The 17,148-nt window shown below is 35.8% G+C and overlaps 1 protein-coding gene across 1 annotated transcript in view; it reads right to left on the reverse strand.

The window, feature by feature from the left end:
* Window positions 1-5,613: 5,613 nt before the first annotated feature.
* Window positions 5,614-17,148, reverse strand: part of LOC128663849 (RNA-binding protein FXR2) — a 66,244-nt gene continuing 54,709 nt past the window's right edge. The window contains exons 15-17 of the mRNA XM_053718383.1: window positions 7,269-7,355; window positions 5,916-6,007; window positions 5,614-5,832 (exon numbers count right to left, since the gene is read on the reverse strand). Of these exons, the coding sequence (XP_053574358.1) occupies window positions 5,749-5,832; window positions 5,916-6,007; window positions 7,269-7,355 (263 nt within the window). The 3' untranslated portion in view covers window positions 5,614-5,748. The remainder of the gene's footprint in view (window positions 5,833-5,915; window positions 6,008-7,268; window positions 7,356-17,148) is intronic.

Genomic DNA, 17,148 nt, shown 5'->3' on the forward strand with positions numbered 1-17,148 from the left:
TAAAACCTCTGTGAGGGTTGTATTCATAACTGTGGCCATGTCTTGTAAAGTAAATGAATTCAACGCACTAGAGGTACTTGGCGTCACTTGTGCGGGCGTTACTGGTTGTGACACTTGGGGAGAGCTAGATGGCGCACCCTTATTTACTTCTGACCGAGAATCATCTATTGCTCTAATTTTAAGTGCTAATATATGTTCTTTATAATTTATAGACATATCAGTACAATTGGGACACATTCTAAGAGGGGGTTCCACAATGGCTTCCAAACATATTGAACAAGGATTTTCCTTGGTGTCAGACATGTTAAACAGGCTAGTAATGTAACAAGCAAGCTTGGAAAACACTGTAATCAAAGTAAATAACACTTAGAAATAAAACGGTACTGTGCCTTTAAGAGAAAAAAAGCTGCACAAGTTCTGCAAAACGGTGTAAAAAAGCAGTAAACTTAACGAAATTTTTACAGTAGTATCTTACAGCCTTAGTAACTTTGCACAGCTATGCAAATAAACAATTAACCCCTTAATGGCAAAACCGGATTGAAAAAACGTCAAAAACCGGTAAAAAAGACTTTCAGCACCTTGCCACAGCTCTGCTGTGGCGCCTACCTGCCCTTCAGAACGATTTGTGGGCAAAAAACCTTCTTTACAGCCCTCAAACACAGCAGGAACCACTGGAGAAGCAGTTGGATGTCTCTAAGGAAAAGAAACTGCGCAACCGAGGCGTGAAAATAGGCCCCTCCCACTTCACTCGATGTTTTGAGGCCTATCAAACAAAACACCAGAGTGTCTCTTAATTAACCATGTGGGTTAAAAAACCCCAAAACAAGCCACAATGACCCCTTTAGTCCCTTCAAAAAAACGTTATAATTGCATCATTTACTGAACAAACAAAAACGTTTTTTCCTAACAGTGTCACCAGTAACTTATGAGCCCTTCAAGCAAGCTGAAATTCCTATCCAAGTGTCTGAATACAGCTTACCCTTCCCTCATGGGGATATTGCCAGCCTTTTCTAGAATTAACACAGTCTGTCTAGAAAAAACATAGACTGAACATACCTCATATGCAGCTTAGCATGCAAACCGTTCCCCCAACTGAAGTTTTCCTGTACTCTTCAGCTCTTGTGAGAACAGCAGTGGATCTTAGTTACAAAGTGCTAAGATCATAATCCTCCTTGCAGAAATCTTCATCCCTTTTCTGCCAGATAGTAAATAGTACACACCGGTACCATTTAAAATAAACTTTTGCTTGAGAAATAAAAAACTAACATTTTTGTCACCACACTCGCTCTGCACTGCCTAGTTTCTTAGAGTAGGCAAAGAGAATGACTGGGGGGTGGAGCTAAGGGGGAGATATATAGGCAGCTCTGCTGTGGGTGCTCTTTGCCACTTCATGTAGGGGAGGAGAATATCTCACAAGTAAGGATGAATCCGTGGACTCGATACATCTTACAAGAGAAATGGGGGACATTTATTAAGACTTTAGAATATGAGACTCAGAAATCAGTTATTTTACCTTTTAAAAACTCACTCTTTATACTGGAAGGCAATCTAAGGGGTGAGTGGCAACTTATCTGAGAGGATAGGATTGGAGGAGAGCAGGGGGTTCTTTATTCGTCTTTTTTTGTGTGTTTTTTGTTTGTCTGGTTGTGATAGTCTGTATTTAGTTAAAATGCCAATAATAAATATACAATGTTTAAAGTGGAAAAGTTTTTTACCTTTTCACTAGACTTTCTGTTAAATGAGGAATAATATAACATATCTCTGCAGGATTTAATTTTTATATTGTATTGGAATTTTTTTTCTTGCCCTGCGTGGCACAACTCTATGTAAAGTTTATTATTGCTTTGTCCTTTTTGGCTAAAAAAATCAATAAAAAAAAAATTAAAAAAAATCAGAGGACAAGAAAAGTGAACTCTCCAAGTACAAATATACATGTGAAATTGTAAAATGGTATTCCTGTAAAAACAAGGAGTTAGTTATGAGTAATGTGTAAACCCAGACCATGACCAAAATCTCTTGTGAAATATTAGAGGAAAACAAAATACTTAACAAGCCTGCCTACCAAACACTTAGAACCCCGAGTTAAGGAAGGTCATACTTCCTTCTTTAGAGTTAATTACGCCAATCAGAAAAATAGTAATACTTTGCCTTAAAAGGGATATTGAGCATAAAATAAATGCTACACATGGTGTATTTAAATCAATCATTAGCTTGGGTACCATCATGTTGTAACCTGTTTCTTTAGCCTGTTTTCCTTATCTAATCTGCTTTTTTACTTTATCAGCTCATACAGAACTATCACCATTCATGCGCCTAGATTTAGAGTTCTGCGTTAGCCGTCAAAAGCAAGTTAAGGGGTCCTAACGCTGCTTTTGGCCACCCGCTGGTATTTAGAGTCGGCCAGGTAAAGGTGTAAAGCTCACTTTCAAGCCGCGACTTTTCCATACAGCAGATCCCCTTACGCCAATTGCTTATCCTATATTTTCAATGGGATCTTCCCAACGCCGGTATTTAGAGTCTTGGCAGAAGTGAGCGGTAGACCCTCTACCGACAAGACTCCTAACGCCCATGGAAAGGCTGTAGTTAAGCTCTTAACTACAGTGCTCTAAAGTACACTAACACCCATAAACTACCTAAGTACCCCTAAACCGAGGTCCCCCCACATCGCTGCCACTATAAAATATTTTTAACCCCTAATCTGCCGACTGCACATCGCCGCCACCTACATTATCCCTATGAACCTCTAATCTGCTGCCCCTAACGTCGCCGAAACCTACATAATATTTATTAACCCCTAATCTGCCCCCCCAACGTCGCCGCTACCTTTCCTACACTTATTAACCCCTAATCTGCCGACCGGACCTCGCCGCTACTATAATAAATGTATTAACCCCTAAACCGCCGCACTCCCGCCTCGCAAACACTATAATAAATAGTATTAACCCCTAATCTGCCCTCCCTAACATCGCCACCACCTAACTACAAGTATTATCCCCTAATCTGCCGACCGGACCTCACCGCTACTATAATAAATGTATTAACCCCTAAAGCTAATTATATCCCTAACCCTAACACCCCCCTAATTTAAATATAATTTTAATCTAACAAAATAAATTAACTCTTATTAACTAAAGTATTCCTATTTAAAACTAAATACTTACCTGTAAAATAAACCCTAATATAGCTACAATATACCTAATAATTACATTGTAGCTATTTTAGGATTTATATTTATTTTACAGGCAACTTTGTATTTATTTTAACCAGGTACAATAGCTATTAAATAGTTAAGAACTATTTAATAGCTACCTAGTTAAAATAATTACAAAATTACCTGTAAAATAAATCCTAACCTAAGTTACAATTAAACCTAACACTACACTATCAATAAATTAAATAAATTAACTACCAATACCTACAATTAAATAAACTAAACTACAAAAAAACAAACGCTAAATTACAGAAAATAAAGAAATATTACAAGAATTTTAAACTTATTACACCTAATCTAAGCCCCCTAATAAAATAAAAATAAAAAAAATAATAAAAGCCTGGCTGGGTGAAGACGACTCAAGGTAGGGAGATCTTCAGGGGGGTAGTGTTAGGTTTATTTAAAGGGGGTTTGGGTGGTTTGTATTTTTTTTTACAGGCAAAAAGAGCTGATTACTTTGGGGCATGCCCTGCAAAAAGCCCTTTTAAGGGATGGTAAAAGAGCTGATTACTTTGTAATGTAGAATAGGGTAGGGACTTTTATTTTTATTTTATTTTTTTAATTTTATTAGGGGGCTTAGATTAGGTGTAATTAGTTTAAAATTCTTGTAATATTTTTTTTATTTTCTGTAATTTAGTGTTTGTTTTTTTTTGTAATTTAGTTTAGTTTATTTAATTGTATTTAATTGTAGGTATTGGTAGTTAATTTATTTAATTAATTTATGGATAGTGTAGTGTTAGGTTTAATTGTAACTTAGGTTAGGATTTATTTTACAGGTAATTTTGTAATTATTTTAACTAGGTAGCTATTAAATAGTTAATAACTATTTAATAGCTATTGTACCTAGTTAAAATAAATGCAAAGTTGCCTGTAAAATAAATATAAATCCTAAAATAGCTACAATGTAACTTGTTAGTATAATTAGTTATATTGTAGCTATATTAGGGTTTATTTTACAGGTAAGTATTTATTTTTAAATAGGAATACTTTAGTTTATAAGAGTTAATTTATTTTGTTAGATTAAAATTATATTTAACTTAGGGGTGTGTTAGGGTTAGACTTAGCTTTAGGGGTTAATACATTTATTATAGTAGCGGCGAGGTCCGGTCGGCAGATTAGGAGTTAATACTTGTAGTTAGGTGGCGGTGATGTTAGGGAGGGCAGATTAGGGGTTAATACTATTTATTATAGTGTTTGCGAGGCGGGAGTGCAGCGGTTTAGGGGTTAATACATTTATTATAGTAGCGGCGAGGTCCGGTCGGCAGATTAGGGGTTAATAAGTGTAGGTAAGGTAGCGGCAACGTTGGGGGGGCAGATTAGGGGTTAATAAATATAATATAGGGGTCGGCGGTGTTAGGGGCAGCAGATTAGGGGTTCATAGGGATAATGTAGGAGGAGGCGGTGTCCGGAGCGGCAGATTAGGGGTTGTGTAATGCAGGTGTCAGCGATAGCGGGGGTGGCAGATTAGGGGTTAATAAGTGTAAGGTTAGGGGTGTTTAGACTCGGGGTACATGTTAGGGTGTTAGGTGCAGACTTAGAAAGTGTTTCCCCATAGGAAACAATGGGGCTGCGTTGGGAGCTTAACGCTGCTTTTTTGCAGGTGTTAGTTTTTTTTTCAGCCCAAACTGCCCCATTGTTTCCTATGGGGGACGAGCACGTTTTCCCAGCTTACCGCTACTGTAAGCAATGCTGGTATTGAGGGTTGAAGTGGCAGTAAATTCGGCTCAACGCTCCCTTTTTGGAGCCTAACGCAGCCCTTCAGACAACTCTAAATACCAGCGTTGTTTGGAAGCAGCGGTAGGAAAAAAAGCTGCGTTAGCTACGCGGGTCTTTACCGACAAAACTCTAAATCTAGCCGATGGTGTTTAGTGTCCCTTTAAATTCAGACAAAATTTAGTGCAAGTTAAATGCTGTAATACCGTGATCCATGCATCACTGTGCTCGACAAACTAATTCATTCTAAAAGTAAAGGACTCTTGGAGCCAAAGACTGCAGCAACTTTTAGGGATTGCACGGTCAGGGGTTTGAAGCAGATACATGGCTGAAAAATAGGTTTGACTGCAGGGCCAGGCATCTAATCTCATGTATGAATATAACTCAGAGCAGTTCAAGGCTAAGGGTCCGATTTTCTGAAATCTGTAGACTGCCATGAGGGCTAAATGTATTGAGTATTATACCTTGTTTAAAAGATGGAGACACTTGCATGTTTGGTTAGAATAAAAAAGTAGTATTTTGATCACAAACCCTATGGTAAAACAGTGCGTGAAATCAGCAGGAAATAGTAGACATGCAATTATATACAAGGTGTGATGTGACCTGTAGAGTTCATATGCAGACAACAAAATTGAATAATTTAGAAGTCAGGAGTAATTAACCCTTGCATACAAGACACACACAAGCACTTGAGTTTGTACATATATATATATTTGTACATAGATATTCCAGTTTAAGCAGGGAGTGGAGGATTCATATTTCCTCCATTCTCACAGTTGTCCTCACTGGGGTTAGTCTGGAAGAGAGCAGCAGTCCTTTCTTCTTCATGACGTGCCATTAACAACTGCCTCTGTGTCCTTCAGGTGCTCGGTCTGCTTCTGTGATGGCCCATTCGTTACAATATTGTCCTTGAGATAAGAATCATGACATTAGGGACTACTTTTAAAATGGATGTCACCAACCCAATAGTTTACTTTATTTGGGTTCTCACCTTCGTAGATTTCTTGTCCGGTAGTTTTGCCTTAGAATCCTTTTTTGGTGCAGGCTGAGAAACTGCTTTAGGAACAGGATCTGCACCAGTCACTGTAAGGTATTAAAAAAGTAAACTCTAAATTCTATTTTCATACAGGCCAAGAAAAAAATAAAAATAAAGTTAGATCACACTCAAAAGGAAGTCCATACAAAAACTATTCCTCCTCCGTAGGACTTACTGGGTAGTATTTTTTCTCTAAACATTCCAACCTCACTCAAATTGTGGTTGAAACGGGATTGTTCAGTTCTTATGAAGACGTCTAATGAGATATAGATATATATTATGCAAATACATACAACTATGATTTTTAAAGAATTAATGATTTATTGTTTTGCAGTCCAGGGACAACTTGAACAGCCTTTTAAAAAACTTACAGGACACACTCTAGCCTCTCTAGAATGTCCCCTTTAATTCCCGGTTAACCAAGGCCTCAATTTATACAGCATCAATGCTTTGTGGGAATAGCCACTACCACCAACCATGATTGTAATTTAGGACTCTTTAATTCCGGACTCTTTAATTACATCCTCAAGACCCAATAACAAACCATATTTTTTGGAAAACCTTTGACAGCAGGTTATGGCAACTAAGCAGCTGATTTATTTCACTGATGCACTAGTTAAAGGGCCATGATACCCAAATGTTGAAACACTTGAAAGTGATGCAGCATAGCTGTAAAAAACCGACTAGAAAATATCACCGTAACATCTCTATGTAAAAAGGAAGATATTTTACCTCAAAATGTCCTAAGTATTCAAACCCCATTGAAAAAGGACTTTAAGCAACAAATCAGTATGCCTGTCCCGGGACAGCCAAGGGAGTGAGCTTCGTGCACACTCATCTTATTTCCCTATTCAGTTTAAGGAAGTTTACTATGAAATCTCATGAGAGTTAAGTCAAATCTCATGAGATCACAGTAAAAGAGTTCATGACCTCAGCACAGTTGATGCCTATTGGCTGCAGTTCATTTCTTCATTTTTTTTTACCTGCAGCTGGACAGCAGCTGAAGTATAACTTTTTACACAGCACTGACTGCTGAGATGAGGAAATTGTTTAGTAAAATATCTTCCTTTTTTTACATAGAGATGCTCAGGTGATATTTTCCTGTCAGATTGTTACAGTTATACTGCACCAATTTCAAGTGATTTAGCAAATGAGTATTATGTCCCTTTAAGATCTTTAGAATATGACCCATCAGTGACTTCTGAGGATCAGAACTAAAGTACCCTGATTTAGACAGAGTCCTAGCCCAGTCAACCCTTACATTCTCATTTATTATTTTGTCTATGCATCTAAGGCTTCATTAATCACCTGTTTGTTTGTCATTGGCAGAATCTTGCTCACCACTGGACCTGCTTTGGCGGCTCCGGTTCCTGCGTGGGGGTTTAGGGTCGCTATCTGTGAAAGTGAAAAGTTATGGAACAATGGGAGAAGAAAAATCTGTTTCACCTCTAACAATTTATCTTCATCACTTCCAGCTCCTGACAGAACAGGTCCACCATTTTCCCCTACCACTCACCATCCCCCCAGAGGCAGTGTTAGTGGCTCAAATAACATTTTAAAAGCATATGAAATAATGTGTCTGTTATGGAAGAAACTAATGCCTCTTGATACAAAGATAAATACAATTCACAAACATCCTTTTAACTTAGCTGGAAGCCTGCAGCAGAAAACAGAGTAGAAATAAGAGACAACACAAAATACTCGCAAAACATCTATGAGCTAAAACCTAACTCAAACTAGATGCATGTCTAATGTGCCCCCCCCTTTATCAAACAGTCTGGCCTGAGTCAGCTCTCACACACCACATACACGCTATGCTACCTATTTTGTGACAGCACCGCACACAAGGGAAAAAAAAAAAGGGCTGGGCCTGGCTACCATGTGCAAATGGCAGCCAGACGATAAATAGGAGGTTAAACACCACCCCTGGCAAGTTGTGGACATGGATAAGAAAACAGCTTACTCTAATACTGCCCACCAGGTAATTTCACGATAACCTGACTGACTTTATCTTCTGGTTAATAGACGTTTAAAGCATGCTACCTGGTAATGGTGACAATAAAGTAATACGATTTTCTATGATTAAAGACCAGATGGTTGCTGCCCTCATGCTGTCAAATCTGAGGTTCATTGTAGCTCCATAACCTTATTTACATGACCCTTCCTGCAGTGGCAGATTATAAAGCTTTAACACTACTCATCTATATATCTTTTTTTGCAGCCCAGTGCCTTTTATATGCTACTAGACCACCATTGCCTCTCTATCCAATTGAAATGTTTTTGTGTACATATCTATGAATGTTTGCACCATTTACTTTGCCAAAGCATTGCCTATTTGAATTATAAAATATCTATTTATATTAAACTTATTGTATATCACATTTGCAATTCTTACCCTGGAGGACACTTACCTAGGTGTGCTAATTGGCTATTTATCGTTATATAGATTTATTTATATTTATCAACTATTTGTAGAGTATCAGATTCTGCAGCACTTATAAATGGATATTTAAATACCAGAGTGCTACCTTGTCTATATAACACCCGAGAGGTCTCCTTCGAATAGTAAAGTAAAAATTAAACTTTCACAATTTAGATAGAGCATGCAATTTTAAATTCCAATTAATTTCCCTCGTTCTTTTGGTGTCATCTCTTAAAAAGCATACATGAAGTAGGCTCAGAAACAGCAGTGCACTAATGGGAGCTAGCTGCAGATTGGTGGCTGTAGATATATGCCACGCCATTGGCTAAGCAAATGCATTTAGCTAGCCCCTAGTAGTGCACTGCTGCTCCTTCAACAAAGTATACCCACATTTGACAACAGAGGTAAACTGGAAAGTTGTTTGAACGTGTATTTATGAAAGAAAAAAAATTGGCTTGCATGTCTCTATAAAATCCAAACAGAGAAAAACACCCAATTGAGCAAAGAAATAACAATGTTTTTTTAAAGGGACATTAAAGAATTTGTATTAATATCGTGAGGTGTTTAATTACATATAGTAAAACAAGTTTTCAATATAAAGACAAGGAAAGTATACAGGCGCTGCTTAAAATCTAGGTAGTGATATATCTCTATTAGATCTCTAATGAGTATTACAATTTGTAATTAATGTTCCTCAAACAATATTAAGGTGACATACAATGATATACAATGATATAAATAGATGTAAAAAGTCTTACAAATGTTAAAAAACGAATGTCCAGTTAAAAGTCAATGCTCCTTTTGATTGGTAAAAAGTGCAGGCTGCTCCTTAGAAAAGTCCCATAACGAACTTGTAGTGATAATCTAAAGAAATAAAGAAAAAAAGAGCGCCCAAACGCATCTAAGTGCAGACAGTCTAAAAAATTTATTGTTTCACATATAAAAGTCACACATAAGAATAACACTCACAATTTAAAAGTCTAAAACAAGCATTGTACGATATCACCCAATGCGTTCTCCTCTCCTTCAGCTTCAATGGCGTTGCGTGCAGCGTCAGTAACCCGGATGTCTGTGGGTGTGTAGAATCCTGGCCAATCCGGCAATTGCTTCCCTAGATCAGCTCCGCGTTGCCGATTGGCTGTAGGGGTCACTCTCTCAATATGGAGATAAGTTCCTTGATAAAATAGAGCGAACTAATAAAACTAAACACATACAATCCTCAGCCCACTCGGTGCATTCAATTGTCAAAGTTGTCAGAATTACACCACAAAACCGGCCTCACAGGATTGATGCAAATATCATTAACAGAGGCAATAGATAAGCCCCCTCACTCGACGTACGTTTCGTTCCGTTCTGGAACTTTTTCAAGAGTGTTGCTGTGCTATAACTTCCTGCCTTTTATAGGAATTAATAGCCTCAGTTACCGGTATTTAACTGTTTCATTGCCACTGAAATATTGATGTTTGGTTACATAGCCAAAATATCCTATACAGAATTATACCTGCTGATTAACATAAATCATGACAGTATATAAATTAATAATTATATAATTGAAAATTACAGATATAGAATTAACTGTTAAAAAAAAATAAAAAAAAAAATTTTTTTGCTTACCTATACCGTGTTAAAATCATTAATATTGATGTAAAATACATAGATGGTCTAAAAAATATATATATAAAAAAAGACAATTATTTACATTTAAATATATCAGTAAACATCACAGTTAAAAGAATAACAATATGGCAGGAAATAACAAAATACATATTCATCCTATTTACCCCTTATGTTAAAAAGGCCTGTATATCTAAATCAATATTTAACCCCTGGGGGTAAAGGCAATCCAACTGTTTAATCCAGAATGTTTCTCGTTGTCGGAGTTTGAGTAGCCTATTGGTATCCCATGTTAGGAGGGATCCATTCTATAACTTTAATTTCTAAACCCTTTGGATCGCAGTTGTGTGCCTGTTTGAAATGCTGTGAGACACTGTGAGTTTCAAGCCCTTTATCATTATTTAGATGTTCTCTAAAACGATACTTAATTTTCCTTTTCGTCCTACCTACATAGATATAATTGCATTTACACTTTAGGTGATAGACTACGTGGGTGGTCATACAGGTACACCTATTCTTATTAGAAAACTTTTTTGAATTATCGAAATTTTCAATAGAATTGTGATTGTTCGGTATATGTGGACACATTACACAGTCTTTCTTTTTACATTTAAATGTACCTGTGGTAGTCCCCCAGTCTGATAGCTTTACTGGTGGTTTAGTCCTAAGTTTGCTAGGGGCCAAGATGTTTTTTAGGTCTATATTCTTCCTAAAAACCACTTCAGGTCTTTCTCCCAATGATTTATTTAGAATGGGGTCTAGTTGTAACACCTTCCAGTGTTTATTCAGTATGTCCTTAATCTTAAAGTGTTGGTTATTAAATCTTGTGATAAATTTTGGATTTTTATTCTCCACTGTATGATTTTTGGTACCTTTCTTATTACTTATTTTATCTAGTAGGTCTTTTCTGTCCATACCATCTACTTTATTTTTCATTGTGGAGAGAAGCTCCCTATTGTACCCTTTATCCAAAAATTTCTTAGTTAGAACAGTAGCTTCTTGATTATAATCCTTTTCGTTCGTGCAGTTTCGCCTAATGCGTTGGTATTGACCAAGTGGTATATTATTTTTCCACTGTTTGTAGTGGCCACTCGTTGCATTTAATAAACCATTTCTGTCAGTATCTTTTTTGAAATTTTTTACAGCTATTTTATTTTTATCTACAAACAATGTCAAATCCAAGAAGTTGATCTCTGTATTTGATTTTGTATATGTAAATTCTAAGTTGTAATCGTTAGTATTCATATACTCTATAAATTTCTCTATTTCATTGGACTCCCCCTCCCAGATCATAATGATATCATCTATGTACCTGTAGTACATAAATATATTGGCACAGTACGGGTTATTATTCCATATTTTTAATTCTTCGAAATTGGACATGTAAAGATTTGCATACGATGGGGCAAAGGTCGTCCCCATCGCTGTCCCCTGTATTTGTCTGTAAAATTTATTTTCAAATAAAAAGTAATTATGAGATAGGATAAACTGAATAGACTCAGAGATAAACCTAGATTGGATCGCAGATATACTTCCTTTTTGACATTCCTCCTTAATTACTGCTACACCCTTATTATGAGGTATACTAGTGTACAATGCGGATACATCACAAGTCACCCAATTATAATTCATCTTCCAATCTTTTCCTTCAAATTTCTTGATGACATCCACAGTGTCCTTAATGTAAGAGGGTATCACTTTAACCAGGGGCTGCAGATAATAATCGATGTATTTAGACATATTATCGCATAAGGACCCAATCCCTGACACTATGGGCCTGCCTGGGGGTACTTGTGCATTTTTATGTATTTTTGGTAGGTGATAAAAACATGCTACTTTAGGGTATGCTTCGTATAAATATGAATATTCATTCTGGTTTAGAATTCCATCCTGCTTAGCCTTACATAAGAATTCAAATACTTCCTTATTGTAATTTTGAGTTGGATTGTAGGTTAAAAGTTGATAAGTATCTTTATCACTCAGCAATCTATATGCCTCATTTAAATAGTCACATCTGTTCTGGACAACCAGAACAGATGTGACTATTTAAATGAGGCATATAGATTGCTGAGTGATAAAGATACTTATCAACTTTTAACCTACAATCCAACTCAAAATTACAAAAAGGAAGTATTTGAATTCTTATGTAAGGCTAAGCAGGATGGAATTCTAAACCAGAATGAATATTCATATTTATACGAAGCATACCCTAAAGTAGCATGTTTTTATCACCTACCAAAAATACATAAGGATGCACAAGTACCCCCAGGCAGGCCCATAGTGTCAGGGATTGGGTCCTTATGCGATAATATGTCTAAATACATCGATTATTATCTGCAGCCCCTGGTTAAAGTGATACCCTCTTACATTAAGGACACTGTGGATGTCATCAAGAAATTTGAAGGAAAAGATTGGAAGATGAATTATAATTGGGTGACTTGTGATGTATCCGCATTGTACACTAGTATACCTCATAATAAGGGTGTAGCAGTAATTAAGGAGGAATGTCAAAAAGGAAGTATATCTGCGATCCAATCTAGGTTTATCTCTGAGTCTATTCAGTTTATCCTATCTCATAATTACTTTTTATTTGAAAATAAATTTTACAGACAAATACAGGGGACAGCGATGGGGACGACCTTTGCCCCATCGTATGCAAATCTTTACATGTCCAATTTCGAAGAATTAAAAATATGGAATAATAACCCGTACTGTGCCAATATATTTATGTACTACAGGTACATAGATGATATCATTATGATCTGGGAGGGGGAGTCCAATGAAATAGAGAAATTTATAGAGTATATGAATACTAACGATTACAACTTAGAATTTACATATACAAAATCAAATACAGAGATCAACTTCTTGGATTTGACATTGTTTGTAGATAAAAATAAAATAGCTGTAAAAAATTTCAAAAAAGATACTGACAGAAATGGTTTATTAAATGCAACGAGTGGCCACTACAAACAGTGGAAAAATAATATACCACTTGGTCAATACCAACGCATTAGGCGAAACTGCACGAACGAAAAGGATTATAATCAAGAAGCTACTGTTCTAACTAAGAAATTTTTGGATAAAGGGTACAATAGGGAGCTTCTCTCCACAATGAAAAATAAAGTAGATGGTATGGACAGAAAAGACCTACTAGATAAAATAAGTAATAAGAAAGGTACCAAAAATCATACAGTGGAGAATAAAAATCCAAAATTTATCACAAGATTTAATAACCAACACTTTAAGATTAAGGACATACTGAATAAACACTGGAAGGTGTTACAACTAGACCCCATTCTAAATAAATCATTGGGAGAAAGACCTGAAGTGGTTTTTAGGAAGAATATAGACCTAAAAAACATCTTGGCCCCTAGCAAACTTAGGACTAAACCACCAGTAAAGCTATCAGACTGGGGGACTACCACAGGTACATTTAAATGTAAAAAGAAAGACTGTGTAATGTGTCCACATATACCGAACAATCACAATTCTATTGAAAATTTCGATAATTCAAAAAAGTTTTCTAATAAGAATAGGTGTACCTGTATGACCACCCACGTAGTCTATCACCTAAAGTGTAAATGCAATTATATCTATGTAGGTAGGACGAAAAGGAAAATTAAGTATCGTTTTAGAGAACATCTAAATAATATTGATAAAGGGCTTGAAACTCACAGTGTCTCACAGCATTTCAAACAGGCACACAACTGCGATCCAAAGGGTTTAGAAATTAAAGTTATAGAATGGATCCCTCCTAACATATGGGATACCAATAGGCTACTCAAACTCCGACAACGAGAAACATTCTGGATTAAACAGTTGGATTGCCTTTACCCCCAGGGGTTAAATATTGATTTAGATATACAGGCCTTTTTAACATAAGGGGTAAATAGGATGAATATGTATTTTGTTATTTCCTGCCATATTGTTATTCTTTTAACTGTGATGTTTACTGATATATTTAAATGTAAATAATTGTCTTTTTTTATATATATTTTTTTTAGACCATCTATGTATTTTACATCAATATTAATGATTTTAACACGGTATAGGTAAGCAAAAAAATTTTTTTTTTTTTTTTTTTTTAACAGTTAATTCTATATCTGTAATTTTCAATTATATAGTTATTAATTTATATACTGTCATGATTTATGTTAATCAGCAGGTATAATTCTGTATAGGATATTTTGGCTATGTAACCAAACATCAATATTTCAGTGGCAATGAAACAGTTAAATACCGGTAACTGAGGCTATTAATTCCTATAAAAGGCAGGAAGTTATAGCACAGCAACACTCTTGAAAAAGTTCCAGAACGGAACGAAACGTACGTCGAGTGAGGGGGCTTATCTATTGCCTCTGTTAATGATATTTGCATCAATCCTGTGAGGCCGGTTTTGTGGTGTAATTCTGACAACTTTGACAATTGAATGCACTGAGTGGGCTGAGGATTGTATGTGTTTAGTTTTATTAGTTCGCTCTATTTTATCAAGGAACTTATCTCCATATTGAGAGAGTGACCCCTACAGCCAATCGGCAACGCGGAGCTGATCTAGGGAAGCAATTGCCGGATTGGCCAGGATTCTACACACCCACAGACATCCGGGTTACTGACGCTGCACGCAACGCCATTGAAGCTGAAGGAGAGGAGAACGCATTGGGTGATATCGTACAATGCTTGTTTTAGACTTTTAAATTGTGAGTGTTATTCTTATGTGTGACTTTTATATGTGAAACAATAAATTTTTTAGACTGTCTGCACTTAGATGCGTTTGGGCGCTCTTTTTTCTTTATTTCTTTAAGTTTTCAATATACTTTCATTATTTATTTTGTTCTCTTTTCCTGTAATTTAATTCTGAATATTGTGGGCTTTTCAATTCATGTTAAACATAGAAGTGCAGACACAGCTGTATTCCACACAGTCATTGGTTGCACCGTCTAGTAAGCCATTTATACCCATTCCTAATTAGCCTCAGCAGAAAAGTTAACCTAAGTTACAATATGGCGGCACCCACAGCTTTAAGGGCATTATTTTTTTAAAATATTTATAACTAATATAATTTTTAAAAATACATGTACAAATTATTCTTAGGCTAATCATTGTTTGAATGATGTATTCAGAGTAATGATTTATTTAGTGTTAAATGTCCCTTTAACACCTAAAAAAAACTTTGAGAAAGATTTTTGTAAAAAAATAAAGTTTGATAAAGTAAACTTAAAAGCCTGTTTTAGCAAGACAGCATTCTGTAGTAACTAACTTATCATAAAGCAAACAAATATGCATATACCTAAAAACAAAGACTAATAAAAGTTAGTTAAAAACGGTTTGCAACTCAGCCGAGTTCTTTCTTAGCGCAATTGGGTATATTTCTCTTTTAGCTACATTTGGTTTATTAGGGGCCTCATTCAGCTCTCAAGGTGTCTTTAAATATGTTCTAGATATATTTTTTTACGATTGTACTAAAATAAATACCATCAGGGTGTCAGCCTTTAAATGGTGCTAACTAGCATATGATGACAAATACTATATACATTTTCATTACTGAGTACTTAGTACCATTCCAAAGTGTATTGACAATTTTTAGCACCATGATGTAGCATCTAGAATATCATTATGAGCGATTGCTTGTAGAAGCCAAAAATGTCATTTGTTTTGTAGTATCCTGTCAATTACTGCTTTGCAAGACCAATTTACTGTCTGCAGAAACAAGATAATGTTCTGTAATGTCAGCACAATCACTTAATGCAATCTGGTGATGCAAGTGGATTCACAAATAAAGCTGCCCTGATTGCTGATATTTTTCAATTGTATTTAAAAGTTAGTTGTAGCTTGATGGGGGGGGGGGATAAATGTCTTTAGCTTATGGATCTAAAGATGGTCGACAATATAAATCTCTATGACCTACCCAAAGGGGTATCAATGACAAATGCTACTATTTGTGTAACAGAATTTTTTTTTGTAAACACATTTGGATTTAGTATACCTGCAGGTAGATGTTTGTTTTTATTTATATCTTTACATACAATCAACATTTAGTTTGCAATTTCTCGTGGGGGAATCTTATTTACTATAGATCAGTGGTCAGTAATCCTGTAATGGCTTGAGTCAAACAGATACTTCTTCAGGAGTGAAGAACAATGACTATGTTTGTATTCAGAATCAGCTGATCAGACTTTCAGCGCCCAGCTTAGTTTTTAAAGGGACAGTCAACTCCAAAATGTTTATTTCTTAAAAAGATAGATAATCCCTTGATTACCCATTCCCTAGCTTTGCACAACCAATATTGTTATATTAACTCTTTGAGTCTCAGTCAGGTGCCAACGACGGCTCAGAGCTGTCGCTAGCACTCTCCCACCTTGAGGTAGATCTGGGGGCTCCCATTCGCTCCTACCTATCTCAGTCATCTAGGCAGCTACAGACCCCCACCGTTGGAAAGGTAATCGCCTAACCTTTGCAATGGTATAAAGTCTTGGGGATCTGAAAAAAGAAAAAGTTAAAATATATATATATATATATATATATATATATATATATATATATATATATATATATATATATATATATATATATATATATATATATATATATATATATATATATCAAAAATTAAAAACCCTAAAATCCAGCTTAGCACCTAGGTGGGAAAATGCTTAGCACTCAAAGGGTTAATATACTTTTTACCTCTGTGATAACTTTGTATCTAAGCATCTTTTGAGAGATCCCTGATCACATGGCTATTTTTTAATTTATTATCTGTTGACTTGCATTTTAGCCAATTAGTGCCACGGGAGTGAGCACAATATTATCTATAATTCACACATGAATTAGCAGTGTCTGGCTGTGAAAAACGAATAAAAAAAGCATGTGATAAGAGGCTGTCTGTAGTGGCTTAGAAACAGGCAGAAATTTAAGAGGTTTAAATGTTATAAAGTATATTAATATAACCATGTCCCTTTAAACTGGACCTTTATAGCAATGACTGCGGTATCCAGGCACAGTACCCTGAATCATGTTCTATGACACCTAGAAGCAAAATGCCATTGCCCAAAATTTTGATTTAAGGTAACGTTAAAAGGGATATGAAACACTGTGATATTGTAATATAATATGTTAATTTATGAGTAACAAGTGGCTCCTCCAAATTAGGTA

This window comes from Bombina bombina, chromosome 6 (assembly GCF_027579735.1).
Source record: "Bombina bombina isolate aBomBom1 chromosome 6, aBomBom1.pri, whole genome shotgun sequence".
NCBI classification, from domain to species: domain Eukaryota; kingdom Metazoa; phylum Chordata; class Amphibia; order Anura; family Bombinatoridae; genus Bombina; species Bombina bombina.